This window comes from Stenella coeruleoalba (assembly GCF_951394435.1).
Source record: "Stenella coeruleoalba genome assembly, chromosome: 9".
In the NCBI taxonomy this organism is placed as follows: domain Eukaryota; kingdom Metazoa; phylum Chordata; class Mammalia; order Artiodactyla; family Delphinidae; genus Stenella; species Stenella coeruleoalba.
The window spans coordinates 56650753-56668971 of NC_137155.1; the positions used below are offsets into that span (position 1 = coordinate 56650753).

The 18219-nt window shown below is 52.2% G+C and overlaps 2 protein-coding genes across 2 annotated transcripts; both read right to left on the minus strand.

Annotated features, from left to right (window-relative positions):
• Window positions 1–4217: 4217 nt before the first annotated feature.
• On the minus strand, window positions 4218–6558 carry HOXA2 (homeobox A2). The gene is made up of 2 exons (XM_079932282.1): window positions 5914–6558; window positions 4218–5244 (listed from the first exon to the last, which is right to left on the minus strand). Exons 1-2 carry the CDS (start codon window positions 6401–6403, stop codon window positions 4505–4507), a joined length of 1230 nt encoding a protein of 409 aa, XP_079788408.1. The 5' UTR covers window positions 6404–6558; the 3' UTR covers window positions 4218–4504.
• Window positions 6559–10451: 3893 nt separating this feature from the next.
• Window positions 10452–14542, minus strand: HOXA3 (homeobox A3). The gene is made up of 2 exons (XM_079931005.1): window positions 13994–14542; window positions 10452–12588 (listed from the first exon to the last, which is right to left on the minus strand). Exons 1-2 carry the CDS (start codon window positions 14517–14519, stop codon window positions 11783–11785), a joined length of 1332 nt encoding a protein of 443 aa, XP_079787131.1. The 5' UTR covers window positions 14520–14542; the 3' UTR covers window positions 10452–11782.
• Between the last annotated feature and the right edge of the window lie 3677 nt (window positions 14543–18219).

Sequence of the window (18219 nt, forward strand, 5' to 3'; positions counted from 1 at the left end):
CGCTCCTCAGTCTAGGTGACGCGCAGTCGCCCCCCCAGGCAGCCCGGGCGGCAGCAGCAGCTGCGGCAGCTGCCGGGGCAGATTCGGAGCGCTGGGGCGAAGGGGAGCAGAGGCTGCTTTCTGCGCGCGCTGAATCCGATCTCCCCCCCCTCCGGGAAGTGGGGGCTGGAAGGCATCCCCCGTCACCGCCCCCTTCCCCACCGCGCACAGAAAGATGAATTGGCAAGAGGTGAGAAGCGAGGAGGGCTCCTCGATCTCTCGGGTCGGGAATCAGTGGGCGGGAGCTCGCTGGGCCGCCACTAGCACACTGGCCGAGCCCGGAACGCAAGGAATTGGAAGGGTTGCTCCCCGGGCGCTTTCCGTTCAGTGCCTTCTGCGGTGCCTCGAGGAGTGCCGAGAACGGTGGCGTAGGACGAGGCTGGGCCACCAGCTCTCTAAGCTCGGGATGGAGAGGGAAGTACGCAGAGAGCTGGCTGGGAGGAACCCGAGTGGGCGTGGAGGGGACGAGGGCAAAAAAGGAAACTTCCCTTCTCCAGGGAGGGTCTTGAAGCCTCCTTTCCTCCTCCCCCTCCCTCCCCCCCCCCATCGGCTATTAGCGTGGCAACGTGGAGCTTTTGTATGTAATTTGACGCCCGGGAGTGGGTGAGCCTTGGGAGCTAGGCTCGCTGGCCAAGACCAGGGGTGGCCCAACTCTTCGCCCTCCCTCTCTCCTCGCTCTCCGCCCCTTTCTCCTCCCCACTCAGCTTGCTCTGGGAGCCCTACGGGATCCGCCGGTGGATTTTGAGGGGTAGGAGGCGGGGGGAGAGAGATGACGCTAGCGGACGTGGCAAGCCTGGGGGCCGGGCCCTGCGCTGCAGGCCATCTGCCGGCTCCCTAGGACCCAGGAGCCTGCGTGATCCGACCGGGGCCTCAAAGGGCGAGACCACGGCTACCGCAAACTACGATGGACTCTCCCCCCCCACTCCCCGCAACGTTTCTCGTTTTCTGAAGGGAGATGTTAGGAGTGGTAGAGCTTCCTTTATCCACCCCCCCCCCATTCTACTGCACAGCTGAAGTGGGGGTGGGGGGTTGGCAGGTGGGAGGGGCGGGGGACAGATGGCTGATGGTGGACGGGACATTTCCTCCTTCCCCAACAACTGACTGCGTAGTTCCTTGTGTGAACCTTCAAGTCTTTCCCTAGAGAGACATGTGCAAATCTGAGCGTCATCCCAGGACAGGGGTCCTGTTCTCCATCACCCTCGTCCTACCCCGATGCCGACGGGGTCGTTAACTGCTGTTTACTATTAGGTTTCGTGTGAACCCTTAGCTTGTAGAGAGAAAAGGCCAAACAGAGGCCAAGAATTGATGCATTCTTGGGTAAAAGAAATCCAGACATCATCCAGAAGCTTTGCAGCCAATGCTGTGTAGCTCTATTCTGACCGTGTTCACCACATCGGAGTCCGACAGATCGGATTGTCTGAGGATTGTGCGTGGGTTGGGGGTCCCCACTCCTCTCTAGCTCCCCCTCCCCAGTTAAAAGAAGGAGGTTTTTCTTGAGGCAGGCACGTTTCAGATGTGTTAGTCAGCCTTTCAGGTTTCTGGGTTCTGTTCTTCACGTATAGAAGTTCCCTCCTAACCTGTCTCCCCAAGAGGGAAAACTGGCAGACATTTGACTGTAGATTCCCTCAGTAGCAAAGGAACATTTTTCCTAAACATTTCCTTTTGAAAGGGTATCCTGTGACCTGCGACCCATCCCCAATCATGGTTAAGAGGGAACCAGGAAAGGTCACTCCTGCCCCAGTTTCAGCACCTGGGGAACCTCATCCAGGAGAAGGGAAAAGGCAAGGAGGCCCTCCTGGAGGTGGCTTCCTTGGGAGCGCCAGGCCTCCAGCCAGTGGGGGGTGGGGGGAGAAGGGGCTCCTATGGGGGAGGAGGCAGGACCTTAGGGGGTCTGGCCTGGCACTGAGGACGATCTGCTCTCACAGCCGAAGCTCGTCGGTACGTTCTCCCCCTTGCCTCATTCCTGTCCCTTTGTTGGCCTCCTCGGCTCGGGTCTGCACGACCCCCTCGGCAGCAGGGCTCGCGCCACAAAGCCACCCCAGTCTGCAGCCGCTCTCCTTCCTCTGCTAGTTCTCCGCCTCTGGGCTCCTCTCCCTCCACCTCTCTTCCTCCCTCCGGGCCTTTTTCCTGGCCGTCGTGGGTGGAGTGTTTTTCTTGGGATCACAAGCTTGCGCTAGCACACAGGGCCGCTGCACACGGGCCGCGACCGACCCGCCTCCGCGCACTGCTCCGGGCTGGCCGGGCTCTCGAGGTCGAGCCGACTCCGCCCCGGCTGGTCGCCCAGAGCGCCGCTCTCCCGGTGCGGCTCACAAAGGCAGCCTCCTCTGGCCTCGATCCCGCACGCTTCCGTAGCCTGGTTCCTTCATCACCACGAAATCCTAGGGTTCATTTCGCCGAGTGGGAGACCCTAGGTCCTCGGGGCAAGTAGGCCAGAGACCCACGACGCGAGTTAAAGTCTCTTTAAACGCCCGAGGAGAGTGCGTGAAAGGCGAGCTCGGTCACTATTTAAATGATCCCTTGCAAGCGGCTTGTTGAGCTCAAAGCGCCTCTTTCAGGGCTCTTCTAGTAGTAGAAAGGGAAGGAGCGAGGAGGAGACAAAACGCCGCCGAGGCCCCGAGCTGTTCATGGCATCCGCGGCTCAGCCAAGCTGTTGTTTTAAAAGAGCAATAAAAATGAATTATGACTAAACGCCTTCTAACTTAATGCTTTCGGACGGGGATTCCTGGCAAATACGTAAGAGGATTTTTATTTGTGCATGTGTTCCTGCAATTGATCTCTTTGATGACATTCTCATTCATAGAAAGCGTTTGATTTATGAGCGTGGGATGAATCGCAAACAGCAGCGGCTAAACCCTGGCCTCGGCCGGGCCGCCTGCTCCGCTCCGCGCCTGGGGCAGGAGACTTGCCCGGGTCCCCACTCGCCTCCGCCGCTGCCGGGATTTAGGGGGCAAAAGGGTGGGGGAAGGTAGGCAGCAAACCCGGGGAGAAGGATCGCTATTTCCTCATAACTTCCAAGCCTTAGCTATTAAGAGCCGGGTTCTTAAATCAACCCGCCCCCCACACATGTTGCTTACTCGCTGCCTTTTCTCACGGTAAGTAGCCATCGGAACAGAGCCCAGTAAGGGGAAAATAAACATGGGGAGACATAAGAAGGGAGAAAAAATCAGAACAACCCAGTAACATCCCTAGTTCACATTTTATTGATATTTCATTTAAAGTGCTTTTTCTCTTTCTCTCTCTAGAAACTGGGTTAATTTATAACCTGTGGGGTAGAAACACTCCACTTTAAATCTCATCTTGCTAACCTGACTTCAAAGCTTTAATGATCCATTATTTGCCATGTAAACAGATTTAAGAATGAAATATTGATTTTTATGACCCTGAAAAAAAAAAGAGAAGAAGCCTAGAATGACTGAACCAGAGGATTGCAAAAAAAAAAAAAAAAAAAAAAAAACACCCTTTCTGAAGTGCATTTTCCAGCTAGTAACCATTGTTTTGTTTTATTTTTGTTTTTCTGTTTTAGGTCTGTTTGCCTGGACCCATCAACAGCTGGGAGACTAATCAACCGCACTGAAAATGTTTGGGGATTTGTGGGGGAGGGGTTTGGAATGTAAATGTTTGAAACAAATGTGTATAAATAAATGAATTCTTGATAACTTAGTTATTGACCTGGAGACTGGTAGCTTGTTAAAGAAACTCCATGTTCCTCCTTCCTGGAGTTGGAGGTTTCTGTAGGCACTTTATTTCTCCACTTTCAAAAGCTTGGGCTTGGCCCAACTCTGAGGCTGCCCAGTCCTGTTTCTATTACCAATTTAAATCTATGGCTTGAATCTCTACATTGAAAAACCTAATCCATTCCCTTAAAAAACAAAAAAACCACACTTCTCAGAAGCCCTAACCATTTTCTGGCTTTCTTTTTTTGTTGCTGTCTATTGAAGACTTTGAACATGCCCATTTAATAAATATATTAAAATTGAAAAAGAAAATGGATTGTGACCAGAATTTTATTTACCAAGTTAGACTAAAAGAGGAAAAAGAAACTGTTATGAGCCTTGAGAAAGAGGGGGAGGGAAAAAAATAAGAAAGCTACTTATAGCAAAGGAGAATTTATTCTACCAAAAATACGCATGACAATGCATCCTAATGTAATACAAAAATAAAAAGAAAGTGAAGATACAATTATATGATCACTTTCTTGCAGGCCTCATATATTGCTTTCAGGAAATCACATAGAGGGTTGTTGGATTAGATTTTAAACAACTAAAACTCCAAAATAATCTGAAAAAGATGGCTCTGTAACTGGGTTAAGGGAATCACTAAACAGAAAAATCTTCAACATTTAAAGGAGGGAGAGGGTAAGTCAAGAAGAAAATAAAATAAAAATTAACTCTCAGAATAAAGGAAGGCAAAACCACCCGGTCAAAGGGGTTTTTGTTTTGTGATGCTTTGTTTTGCTTTAATGTTTTTAGTAATTCAGATGCTGCAAGTCGATTGTGGTGAGTGTGTCTGTAAAAAAGTCAAAGCTGTCAGCTGAAATATCTACAGGACTGTCGAGGGAACCCGGCAAACTGGGCGAGACTGCGTCTGAAAGCTGCAGGCAGGAATCTGTGGAAAAAACGTTAAAGTCCTGCAAAGAGGGGACCTCGAGGGCCTCGGGACTGTCATTGTTTAGGCCAGAGCCACAGTTCTGGCCCATTGTTGACAAGCAGTTAGGAACAGTGGGTGACTGGTGCTGAAAATGTTTCAGATTTTTTTCATTGCTGGTTAAAGGCGAAACTGGGAAACTTTGGGAGTCACCATTGTGTCCATTGGGAGCCTGCTGCTGAGAGAGGGCATTTTGCTGAAAAGTGTAACCTTCCCTCTCCAGAAGGGCCCCGGAGACGCTGAGGGCTTGCTCAAAGAGCGACTTCTCTTCCTCGTCCTCCTCCACTTTCTCAGAGTCTTCGAGGCTTTTAAATTTTCCTTCGCTGTTTTGGTTCTCCTTGCACTGGGTCTGCCTCTTGTGCTTCATCCTCCGGTTCTGAAACCACACTTTCACTTGTCTCTCAGTCAAATCCAGCAGCGCTGCAATTTCCACCCTTCGGGGTCTGCAAAGGTACTTGTTGAAATGAAATTCTTTTTCCAGCTCTAAAAGCTGCGTGTTGGTGTAAGCAGTTCTCAGGCGCCGGGAGCCCCCGCCGCTGCCATCGGCGATTTCCAGGGATTCTGCGGAAAGGGAAACCAACAAGAGACACACGCACAGTTGGAGGTGGAGGGGTCCGAGCGGGGTTATTCCACTGGAGAATAAATATAGCAGAAAAGATCAACTGCAACAAAATGGCCGCCCCTAGATGCAGTAAAGCTATTGTGCTGCCTTTCCTGGGAGCCCAGCCCGGGGAGACCCCATCTCTTCCACCTCCATCAAATTCTTGCCTGTAGCTCCCCCCAACCTCTCCATCCGGGAGCAAACTTTATATTAGCCACACCACAATTTATAATTAATGCATCAGCTGCTTAGCTGAGCAAGAGCGATCTATCACTCTTCATTACTGTCAAAAAGCCAAACTCTAGGACAACTAGACAAGAGGAGGTCAGTTCCAACTCAAATAAATCATCCCACATTACACAAGTTAGGGAAAGTTCCCCCACCCCCTTCTTAAATATATATATATATATATATATATATATATATATATATAATCAATGCGGAACGCAGGATCCCTTTTCTCAACATCAAACCCACTCCTGAGCCCACAGGGGAAGGGAAAGCAGCCAAGCATCTCTCTCTCTCCCCCTTCTCTCCCAGCCCACGCTCCCCTCCCCCCATAACCGCTCTCGGGGCAGCCCAGAAGGGGAAGAGGGTCCGGGGACCTGGGGCCAAGTCTTTGGACTGACCTTTGTGGCTGAGGCAGGCAGGGCCGGTGGCGGCAGCGGCCGAGGCGGGCGGCAGCGCGGTTTTCTTGGCCGCCTTCTTCTCCTTCATCCAGGGGTACTCGGGCGGCTGCAGGGCGCCGGCGGGCACTGGGCTGCCGCGGCTGCCCGCGGGGCTCGGCTTGGGGCGGCCGCCAGCGCCGTGGCGAGGGTGACTGCCCGGGTTCAGGCTGGGAATGGTCTGCTCAAAAGGAGGAGGAATCAGTGTCGAGTGTGAAAGCGTCGAGGTCTTGATTGATGAACTTTGAAATGTATCAGCGACAGGGGGAAAAGATGTCAGGCACTCAGCGAGCGACGGCTGGCTATTGATAAAACCAATCTCTCGCTCAAATTCGTAATTCATGGCCTTCTCCTTGGAGCCCCCTCGGAGAAAAAGTTCCCTCTTCTGGAGGGGCTTTGGGGGGGCAAGGCCCAGGAAAAAGGCGAGCGCGGAGGGAAAAAAAAAATCTATCATAGAAGATCGCTGCTGGGGTGTTTTTTTTCTAATTCACTGATTACAGCCGTATGGGGACCGCGCTACTATTAAACTATTGAATTCATGGAGACAAGGTTGAAATTGGACCGAATTGGCTGTCACATGATTGCTTCTGCCCAATGACAATTTGGGCTTTAATCAAAAGAAGCCACTGTCTGTTTGATTGATCCAAAAAAGTCGGGAAGGAACGCCTCATTGGGGGCCAGCGAGGCTTTATTTACACTTTTTTCAGGGCAAAAATACCTATATGTGGGTGTGGGTTGGGGATGCCTGGGAGTGCGTGGGGGCGAGGGTGCCTGCCTGCCTCCTGATCAGCACGGATCTGGTGTGTGCGCCTGGCAGTGTGTGTGAGTGTGTGAGTGCGTGCGAGTGGTGAGCCCTGCAGCCGGTCCCGGCGGCAGCTGCCCTCTGCCTCCCCCGCACACTCCGCGCATTGTTTGGGACTGTCGGGAAGACGCCTCGCACCTCACAAATCATTTAAGCACCTCAGTCTGACGCCTGCAGTCATTAACAAAGTAATCCATTAATCTTAAAGTTTTGACACCCGAGGGCCCCGCATCCCAACCACATAAGTTCTGCTGAGGCAGGAGGAAGAAGCAGAGGGAGAGGGGAGATGAGACAGAGAGAGGAAAGGGCGGGGGCGGGGGGGGACAGAAAGAGAGAGAAGGATTCTTTTGGGGGGTTCCTCCCTTTTATTTCCCTTTTCCTCCTCCGCCATAAACCAGTTCCTGGATCTCAGAACTGGTCTGTCTCTGTTTTCCTTCCCGTCTGTCTGTCTTTCCCTCTTTTCCTCTTTTTTTCCCTCTTCTCCCCTCTCCTCCTCCCTGTCTCTCCTCTGTCCACCTCTCCTCCCCCCACTTCCCTCAGGCCCTCGCCCCCCTCCCAAAGCCCAGCTCGGAGTCCGCGCCCACGGACCCCGGACCCCGGCCCATTGTTAGCCGGCTTTTCCACGACAACTATGCATCTGGCTCCAGCGGGAAGTGGAAAACGGGAGGCGGCTCTCCAGGCTTCCCGACCCTCTTGCGCCATCAACTTCTCAGGAGTGGCTCGAGAAAGATAGATGCATGTGCCAAGCGAGACAACAACCCCAGATCCATGTGTCCAAATCCCTGTAGCCAGGGCGGCGGCCAGCCAAAGAAATGCCGCCCCGAGCAGGCGCGTGCGGCTCCTGGCATTCTGGGTTTCATACCCGTAGGGCTCGGGTGCGGTAAGTATTTCTGATTTCCAGGAAGTCTGTTGGAAGTTAGCAGCACGGAAGGAGAAGTCGCTTGCTTGTTCTCTCCTGTTTTCTTTTTCTTTTCCTCCCCTTCTTCTCATCCTTGTCGCTCTGGTGGGGGCTTCTTGGTTCAGATGCAGTGAGTGCTCCCTGGCAGCCCGAACTGTCTCCTGCACTGTCCCGCTTCTTGGCCACCAGGGATGTTTGCACTCGGGTTCTGTTGTGAGAAACAGCACCGCGGGTGACAGAGGGCGACCCAAGGAGGAATTATAAAGGTTCTGTTTCTCTCTTCACTTTCTTTTTTCCAACTTGGAGACTTGAGACTGAGCGAATCTTGGACTGTGCTGGAGGGTTCAAAAGATAACACCTTTAGATACCAAACAATAACTTTGAAAAAATCCACCAAGCCAGAAAAAGGGAAGGAGGCTGAGAGAGAAATCTGAAGGTATCTCTTTTCCCCCAAACCCTGAGGATGATGATTCGCTTTTGCTTCCTTTGAAATGGACCAAGTGATCAGACTCCCCCTGGCCGGCAGGCATCGGTGGCAGGAAAATAAATCATTCTGATGGCCAGGGAGAGAAAGATTGTCGGAGGAGAAAAATCTACGTAGAAAACAAGAAAGGCTGACCAAGCCACAAGGATAGGACTCCATCTCTGAGGCTGGCATCAAAGGGGGTTTGGGTTGGAAATTAGATATAAAGTGGACTTCGTCATTGACTAGCCCAGAGCATTGCCTTACAGATAGAGATGCTATTTTGGAAAATGTGGGGTTTTTTTCAGTTTTCTTGCTTTTATTCCAAACAAAGCTCTGAAGGAAGTCTGAGTGCGATCAATCTTGCTCACCAAAAGCCTTGACAGCTTCTGGCCCTTAAGAACACATTTCAGCTTCGAGCTCTTTCCAAGATCAAATGTGGCCGAGCAAAGAGGAGAGCAGGAAACGCAAGTAAACAAGGAAAACTAGTCTTTTTAAAGATTTTTCTTTTTTGGCAGCAAAAAGAGTTATAAGGCTGCTTTTAGGAAAGGTGCTTTGTGGACTCTGGGATGGTGGCTTTTGGCATTTGCTTTTACCAGAAAATATTGAGGGGTTAAGGGGAGGGGGAGCGTGGAGAGGAAGCAGCGCTGCCCCCGTATCGTTTAGGCTTTGTTAGGGGCTGCGTGGGTGAGAGCTTTCTGCTGGCCTCAGCGGCCTTAATTCAAATACCATCTGGAAGAAAACCCTTTTTTTGGACCATTCAACACTGAAATCTTCCCAAAACCTATTACTTTAACTCAGGAGATATTTTAATAAGGATTTCTTTTTAATATCTAGGAAACTGGGGTTGAGATTGATATTTTTTCTTTGATAGTCAAAATGAATGTCTTGACTGCCAAGATATGGGAAATCATATTGGAATCTCCTTTCTAAAATCTCTGCCCTGAGGGAAGAAGGACTTCTCCAAACCAGTTCTCCCTCAGCTAAAGAGTAGATTTTAGAGATTTTAGAAACGGATTCAAACAGTGGGATCTCTGAAAGATTTTCATCTCTGGATGGGTAGCTTTCTCTCTCTCTCTCTCCCACCCCCTCCACCACTGTTTCGTCTTCTCCCAGGTAATTTTACACACTTCTCTAAAATTATTACTTAAAAGAAGACCCCCTTGTCTCAGCCTACTGTGTTCAGGTCTGAACAACCAAAAGGGTGGAAGCTCCAGTCCTCAAAAAGACTGGTTTTCCAGCCTCTACATTTCTGAGGTGCGCCATATGTCAGCAGGGAGGTTGGGGGTGGGGGATGGTAGGGAGCAAATCTACTTCTTCCACGGCCCAAACTCTTTAAAAAGAAAAAAAAAAATACATAGCAGGAGACCCAGGACAGATTTGGGGGAAGCACCTCTAGCAGTAAGAGAAACACCCAGATCTCTACAGCTGCCTCGCTTTGCATCTGCCCAGCCTTTTTCTTTTCTTTTTTTTTAAACTTCAGGAGTTTCTCTAAAAGCAGCTCCTTCACGCCCAGTAGGTACCCCCAAAATGGCTCCACTGCCTGTTTTTAAAGCTCATCTTCAGGAGCTTCTCAGGGGAAAGATAGAGGCCATGATGATGTATATTTTGGATTGCAAACAAAATGGCGACATTTCCCATCTCTGCCTCTGAAAGATACAATCCAGGGAGATGGGGGATTTATTTCTCACATCAGATGCTCCTGATCCCCAGACACAGGTGGTTCCTCACTTCCAGCTTTGACAGGGGGGCTGCTGATGGGGATGTAGTTCTGAGGTTTGCACTTTCAGATTTCGGTTTCTTCTCCGAGCAATTCTTTAATCTGAAGATGAAAATATTTCCCTTTCCTGTGCCTGCCTTTGCCTCTGCCTCTGCCAGCCAGTCAGTCGGCAGCTCTATCTTAAATCCAGCAGTAGGAATGTAATGTTTAGCTCCTGTAGCATCAAATAAAAGAAGTACTTGTAAAACTGCATTTTTATTAGAAAGATACCAATCTCCTTTCTCTCTCCCCCTCCCCCTGGGGCCATAAAAGGAAAGCAGGGAGGGAAGAAGGAGAGGAAATAAATCCAGAGTATGCCAAATCCTATTTTCCGGGAAGAAGCCAATGCTGGGACTCAAGCAGTCCATGGAAGGACTCGGGGAGGCTCCTTGGAGTTCAGCTCTTCTTTTGCTGGAGACCTGGGTGAGCCTCAGTCTCTTCCGAGCCGCCCCGCACCCAGTGGCGATTTTAGGAGTGATTCTTTCCTCCGGGAGCGATAAGGGACAGCGAAGCATCGGCGGAGAGGCCAGTTGCTCCTAGAAAGTGCTCGGCATCCTCCGCGCGGCCGGCGATTCCCCGGGTTAAGACGGTGGCTGGTCTGCTTTGGCCGGAGGAAGATGGTGGAGCAGAAGACAGCCCTACCTTATCCCCCGGCGGGGCTGCCCGGGCACCTGTGCGCCTCGCGCCGCGCCTCAGCCGGGCTGCCTTTGTTCCTCCCGCACTCAGCACTCCGCAGCCCCAGCGCCCGCGGCCGGCCTCGGTGGCAGCTGGGAACCGGGCAGCCCAGCGGGCAGGCAGCTCAGCGTTTCCAGAACTGCCGCCGCGAGAAGCTCCGGCTGCCTTCCCGAGGATTCGCCGCGCTCCCGGGCGAGCCGCCTGGCCAGGCCTCAAGCCGGAGCTGGAGGGCTGCCGCGGCCTGCTCCGCCAGTTCGCCTCTGCCTGGACTCCACGCAGACGCTTATCTTCGGCCAAAGAATCCCTTCTGAACACGGATATTATTCAGAATAGAAACTTTATTTTATTTTTTTGTTTTGTTTCTCAGAATGTGAGCAGCAAGGAATGTAGAACTCTCAAAACAAACCTAGCGTTTTTCGCGTTTACAGATTTTTTTTTTTCAGTTTCGCTTGATGTTACAAACCTAAATCACTGTTTTCAGAAGCTGGATCCTCTCTGGTATTATTGCATCGTTACTGTTTTTATAAAGGAATTCTATTTCCCTTTCGAATAAAATTTTTTTCTATGTACGCCAATACACCATTGAACAAAAGGCCCAAGAAACCTTCTGAACAATCAGGGTACAGAATTTCTTTAATATAAATACGAACGGATGGGGATAAATAATATTTAAAACTTATTCAATGCTTGCAAAAAAAATATAAATAAATCTGACTGTTCACCAGCATACACACACGGAAAGACGTACACTTAGTCATCCTTGCACAGGGAGCCCCTGTTTCAAAGCGCCTTTGATTTTTTTCTCGCTCTTTACAAGAAGTGCAATTAAAAAAAAATACTAAAAACTAAAAAAAAAAAAGTAATCGCTTCCCCTCGGGAGCCATAATGTACGAACAAATTCACATCAAAGAACTTGGCTAGAAAATTTGTTCATATACCCTGTTTCTGATCAAAGAGTAGAGAAGGTAAAGGTGCAGGGCCAGCGGCCGAGCGAGGGGCGGGAGGAGATAAATATCGCTACTGATACTGACAGCCATTCCAGCAACCAAGATTGCTACGTCACATAAACTATAAAAACGTGTTACCAAAGAAAACAAAACGGGGGGGGGGGGCGGAGGAGAGAGAAAAGGGAGGGGCGGGAAGAACCTTAAACAAACAAAAAAAGCAAACGAAGAAGAAAGGTAGGTAGCGGGGGTGGGGTGGGGACTCTCCTGGCGCGCAGCCCCGAGCCCACCATCACAGATGGGTGAGCTTGGGGGCTTCCTGAATTCTTCCCTGAGAAGGATGGTGGGCGGTAAGGTCCGTGTAGGTGGGGTGCGGCTCCCCTGGCCCGGGCCCATGATGGTGGCCACTGCCCAGCGGCCCAGCGCCCCCGTAGTCCATGGCAGCCGAGGCGGCGTGGGGGAGGTGAGTTAGGCCAAAGAGGGGGGGGCCAGAGTTGCTCATGGGCTCCACATAGCTGCCCCCAACGAAGACAGGGCTTCCCTGTAAGTGTGGAGTCCCATAGCTGCCGTTGCCCTGCAGGCCATGCGCGTGCGGATCATAGTTGGGTGTGCCCCCCGCGCCCGCCCCCGTCGCGGCGTAGCGCTTCTGCGGGGGCGGCGGGGGCGCGCAGCTGGGCAGGGGTGCTGGATAGGAGGCGGGGGGCAGCCCGTAGGCGCCCTGGGGGGGCTTGGAGAAAGGCGGGGGCGACTGGGGCTCGTACGGGACGCTGTTAACCAGCGAATGCATAGAGTTAAGATAACCGCCAGCGCCGGGCGGCACGGGACTGCGACTTGGGGACTGGCCCCCTGATGATGTCAGCATGCCCTTGCCCTTCTGATCCTTCTTGTACTTCATGCGGCGATTCTGGAACCAGATCTTGATCTGGCGCTCGGTGAGGTTCAGCAGGTTGGCCATCTCCACACGGCGCGGCCGGCACAGGTAGCGGTTGAAGTGAAATTCCTTCTCTAGCTCCACCAGCTGAGCGCTCGTGTAGGCCGTGCGCGCCCTCTTGGACGACGCCTGCCCAGGTGGGCTCTTGTCACCTGCGCAGCTCTCCCCTGCGAGATCAGAGGAGAGAGGAAGAGTGGCATCAGGGGCTGCCTGCAGCCCCGCCCAGCCCCTGACCCAGCCAGGCCCCTCCTTCCTCCAGGCCCCAAAGATCCCTCCGTTTGTCAGGGCCCAGAAAGGGGAAGAAGGAACTACGTATTGTCCTCTGTCCTGGTGGGGAAACAGCGCCTGTAGCCCGTCATTGAGTAAAGCTGCAAATCATAGGCCTCTCCAAGGGTGTGTGTGGAAGGAACAGAAAAGCAGAACCCCCTGTTTGCCTTCCTGGTCTGTATTTCCCTTCTGGAGCTATTCACTTTCTGACTCATTTACTGATCCTTCAGCCCTATCAGACTACAAACTCCGTGTGGGCAGGCGTCACCATGTTCATTCCCTTCACAGTAACTGGAAGGTGGAGCACTTAATATACACTCAATAAACCTTTCCCTCCATCACTATCTGAGTGAAGGATTGGACAGTTGCCTCAACTGGCCACTTATTTGATCTGTCCAGTATAAACGAGTGGAGTGGAAGCTCCAACCTGGAAGGCCTTCTCTGCCAGAAAGAAGAGATCCCATTGAAAAGAGATTCCATTTCTGGTGGGGAGGCCCAGCCCCCTGATGCTGGATGCTATTAATTAGGGTTCTCCATGTCATCAAGCAGCCTGCCCCAGCTTTGGCCACTAATCTTGACCATCCTTTCCTCCCTGGCCCCCCAAATCCTGGCTCTGGATGGTCCCAGATGCTCAGGTTCTGAACAGAGCACTAGCAACTGGAGAAGGCAGCGGCAAAGGAAACGAAGAGGCTGGGAAGCCCAAGACCCAGCGCCTGTCCTCTATTGGAATCTGGTTCCAGGAGGCCCATGTGGTTCCCATTAGCATCCCCTCCCCCAGGAAATCCCTGGCTGCCTTCATTGTACTAAGTCTGAGTAGGGCCTTCCCAGAGATAAGGCAGCCACTCCATCTACTGGAGCAAAAATTAAAAATAGGCTCTGATTATAGGCAGAGCATTGATTCTGACTTGGAGGCCTGCTTTTATTCTGCCACATTTCATTGTGGGGTGGGTGCCAGTGTTTCATTAGAAATGAGGAGCTGTGCTAAAAAGAGACAGTGCTGCTCAGGTTTGCTCTGCCCAAAGGTCCTAACGCCACAGGGAGGGACTCCAAAGTCACTAGGCCCCACTTGCTCATAAGAGAGGTCCGGAAAGACTCCCATCAGGTCTCTCTCTGGGGTTTCCTGCGCAGAGTCCAATCACTTCCCTAGTTGCAAAGCCTCTGGAAACCTTTGAGAGTTGGGGGGAGGAGGAGTGGTGAATTCTGGAAAGAATCCAGCGCTCCTAAACCTTGCTGGTTGTGGCTGGAAGTGGCCTGGGGGGCTGGGAGCCAGGTCAGTGGACCCTCTTCCGGAAGGCGGCCCTTTACCTGAGCTGGAGCCGCTGGTTTTCTGCTTTGTGTTTTGCCGAGACTCTTTCATCCAGGGGAAGATTTGTTTGGCCACGGTAGGCGAGTTGAGTAGGGGGCTCTTGGCTGCGCTGGCGGGGGTGGGGTTGCTGCTGCCATTCTGAGGGGGGGAGACTGACGAGGGGGGCGGGGGCGCGGCGGGGGCAGGCGCAGGGGGCTGCGGCGGGGGTTGCGGCTGCGGTGGGGCAGGGGGCGCGGCCTGGGGCGGCGGCGGGGCCAGGGGCGGCTCGCCCAGGCCCGGGGGCTGGCTGGGCGGACCGCTCAGGGTGCGCAGACACGCCTCGCTCAGCTCGTGCGCCTTGGGGTGGCCCCCGGCATTTGCGGGCGACTGGAGCGAACAGGCGGGTCTGTGGTACTCGCCGTCGGCGCCCAGTGCTGCGGACGCCGGGTACGGCTGCTGACTGGCATTATAACCGAACCCGTTGGCTGCCTGGTAAGGGTAGCCACCGTAGATCGCCGAGCTGTCGTAGTAGGTCGCTTTTTGCATCGCGTTGTTTCACGATCTTGATCGCAAACTCTGACAGGGGCTTGACACCCGTGAGGGCGCACATTGGCACGCCCCCGCGGTCACGTGACGCTCCGCCGCCAATGGCCGCCCAGCGCAGACCTGGGGGGCGAGAATCGCAGCGCCGTGAGGGCTCCGCGCAAATCCATCTTACTCTCAATAGCTAAGTGACATGAAAGCCATAAAAGAAAAAGTGGTCAGCAATATTTAGCAGCACGATTTGGCCCCGGGCGCAGAGAGCCGCGCTATAAAAAGCCGCTGGAATTTACTGGCAGCTACAAATATTTGCTTAACTTGCATCTGGGGTTGGGGTGTTTTCCGGGGAGAGGGGAGGAGAGTGAGAGGTCCGGAAGCCGGGTCTGGGGAGCTGGAATCCAAAAGAAGAAAGGCCTGCTGGGCTAGAAAGGAACAGGCTCTGGATCCCTTCTTTTCCAGGGAAGAAGAAAATTGGGGTGTCCCTTCCTCTCCACAACTTGGATTCCTCCCCTCTGGAGATCATAGGGAAGGGGCAAGGGGGCAAAGGGGAGCTTGGGTCACCAACTTTTTCTCCAATCCTCTCTTTAGGACTGATATTTGCCAAAAGAACCATGACGCAGGGTGACTTCCCGTCCAGGCCCTTCTTGGACCTTCCAGCACCCAAGAGAGGTATGCACAAATTTTTTTCAGGCAATAGCCCTACTGGACCCTTGTCGATTTCAGAAGCTGAGCTTGTTAGACAGTTAATCTACCCTTGTGCAGGGATATGACCCACCTCCTCCAAATGAGACCCTTGTGGTCAAGGAGGGGAGAGAAAACTTTGGATGGAACATTCTGGGTGGGGATGGACCAACAACGACACCCTCTCCAGGAAGTTAAACTCAAATCTTGGACAGTTCTTTACTCCTTCCCTCTCTCTATTTCTCAGGCAGGTCCCAGCAGTCCACTCCCACCTCTTTGCCCCTGTTACAGAAGGTCTCCAGACCCTCCTGCCTTGGACTTTCTGAGGTCCTGTTATTCAGGGCAACTATCAAATTCTACCTGTTAAAACATGATGGATTAGAGAAAGAAAAAAACCCATCAGGAACCTGAAAAACCAGCGTCATCTCCATGACCACGGCTTGAACTCTCCTTCCAACTTAACGATAATAGGTTCTGTCTTAGAAACTGCTATGTAATGTGATGTATGGGGGTCATTTGGCTCCGGACGAGGAATGGAAGCACAAGCCATAAAATCCTGCCAGAGTTCCCTGATCTTTGTGTGCTGTTGTTGTTGTTGATATTTGTTACTTGGCCTATTTACCTGCTTCAGAAACACCAAGTAAAGGACAAACCTGGAAATCTAAAAAGCAATCGAAAGCTTTCTCAACCCTTTTTATTTAGAAAACATATTGTATAAGTGAAATCTATGTTTTATTTTTGTTTTCACCTTTGCATGGTCAACCTCCGGTTCTCACTCAGCTCAGAAAACTTTCACGTGAGTTCAAATAGTCGCTCCGCACACACAATCAGAATGTTAGTCTCTCTGACCATTTAAGAAAATTACAATGACAAATTCATTGTAATTGAATTTGAAAAGGGCTTACACTTCATGCCTCAACTATGTGTATTCGAGTCCTGAAGTTATTCAAGATTCCAGGAATAGCAGACACTTTGTTAACTAGAAAAAATTAATGTAATAAGCATATAGCAGTGCATGATTATAATTTTGTTTTTAATAGTGGACTCCTTTGGATTTCATTATTAAACCAACAATCTGACCAACATCTGGAAAACAGGCACAATTAATTTTCCAGAACCTCAATTAAAAATTACAGCAGCCCTTATCCGGAGTTATTGTATGTGATCTTGAGCCCTGGAGTATTGTTTCTCTTTTGGAAATAGATAGGAAGCTACAGATACCATGATCAAAAAGTAAATAAAGGATAAAATAAAATTTAAAACAGAATAGCAATTTAATGTCTCCGTTTCCTGTTCTTTCACTGAAAATAACTCCAATTACATTTGGCAGTGTTAATGTCTGCCATTATAAATTTTTAAGATACTGGGCTTGTGTAAAATAAAACGTCAGGTTAAGAAAATTACTCCAGACACTTGAACAGCAGATATTAGATAAAACAAAATTAAGTTGATTTTGAACATGCACTATTTCAAGTGACTTGCTAATTCATTATCACAGGCTACACCGGCCTGCGGCTTACGGTCTTTTCGTCAAGTTATGCATTGTCTTATAAAATAATAAAAACTACCGTTGAAACTCTAAGAGCGAACAACAACCTCCATAAACTTAAAATGTGAATTCACCCACCAAAGTCCTTCCTATTGTTTGAGGCCAACGGATAACCACCTTGGGGCCCACATAATCCACCACCCCACCCCACCCCACCCCCCAAAGTTTGCAACCTAGTAAAGAAGTTGGAGATTTGCCAGCCAGGAAACTTTGCTTTGCATCCCCTGGCAAGGGCTGGGGATGGGAGGAGATTCCATTGAAAAGATCCGTTTCTGGACAGTAACCCCCAGGTGCAAAAACTGAAAGAGTTGAGGAGGCTAAACTGACTGCAGGAAGCAAGCCCTATTGTCTCTCTGGAAGATCTGCCCAAATTCAACCTCCTTCCTTCAGACACTGCTCCCTTTTTCCACTCCCGCCACTTCCTCGGCCTGCCCTCACCCCGAGTTTAAGCGGGAACAGCGGGTAAGAGCTCCCGCGTTCCCTCGCCCACTGCTTCCCCTCCTCCCCAACCCCGAAAAGTTGAGGCTGGGCTAGCGAGAGGGAAGAGGTGGGGGCGGGGATGGGAGCGCGGCCTGAACTCGAAGTGTAAGGGTATCAGTCACTGCCGGGAAGGAAGCTCCGGCTTGTGAACTCTTCTTGAACCGAGATTTAAGTCTGCAGCCATAAATCACCGAGACGTAAACTCCACCATTCAGCGCCGAGAGCGGCCGGTAGTGGCCCCGCTTACCTTAACTTCTGACGAGCGCCGTGAGCGCAGCCTCGGGCTCCGGCCCCCGGCCCGGCTCGGCTCCGCAGCCCGGCCGGGTCCCCTCGGCGCAGGCTGGGCACCGACCCTCAGCATCAGCCGAGACGGCGGGCGGGAGGGAGACCCCGAGGCCCGGACGCCGCGGTGCAGAGCGTGGCCGCCTAGCTGCTCCGGCACGGCTCGCCCAGGGCGGACTGGGGCGGCTCGGACCCCCCCTCCCACCCACCCCACCCACCCACCCTCCCTCCCCTCCCCCACACCCCCGCCCCCTGCCCTTCCCGAGGGCAGCAGCCGCGGCCCGGAGATAAGCGCTAGCGCGGCGCAGGGCTCTGCCTGGGCTAGTGGCACCGACGTGGGTATGTTTCTTATGAATATTACACGCGGAGCAGCGTCTGGTCGGGGGGTGCGGTGGGGGGCGCTGGGGGCGGGCGGCAGGGGAGGCCGAGGCGGCTAGGGGGGAACGTGGGCCGGCGTGGGGGATGGGGCTGAGGCGAGGGGAGGGATGGGAGCGAGCGGGGGAGCTCGGCGGCGGCGGGAGGAGGGCAGCCTCCCCCCAACCCTCACCGCCCTCCCTCTCCCCGCTCCTAGGCGTCACTGAAGTCCAGGAAAATTATGCTAATGAGGACAAACGGCTCTCACAAAGGGGCTCTCTTTCTTAGGAATCCATTTAGGAAACCACCTTACCCTGTGCCCTGGACGTTTCCAGTTGCGGGGCGAAGGGATGACGGAAC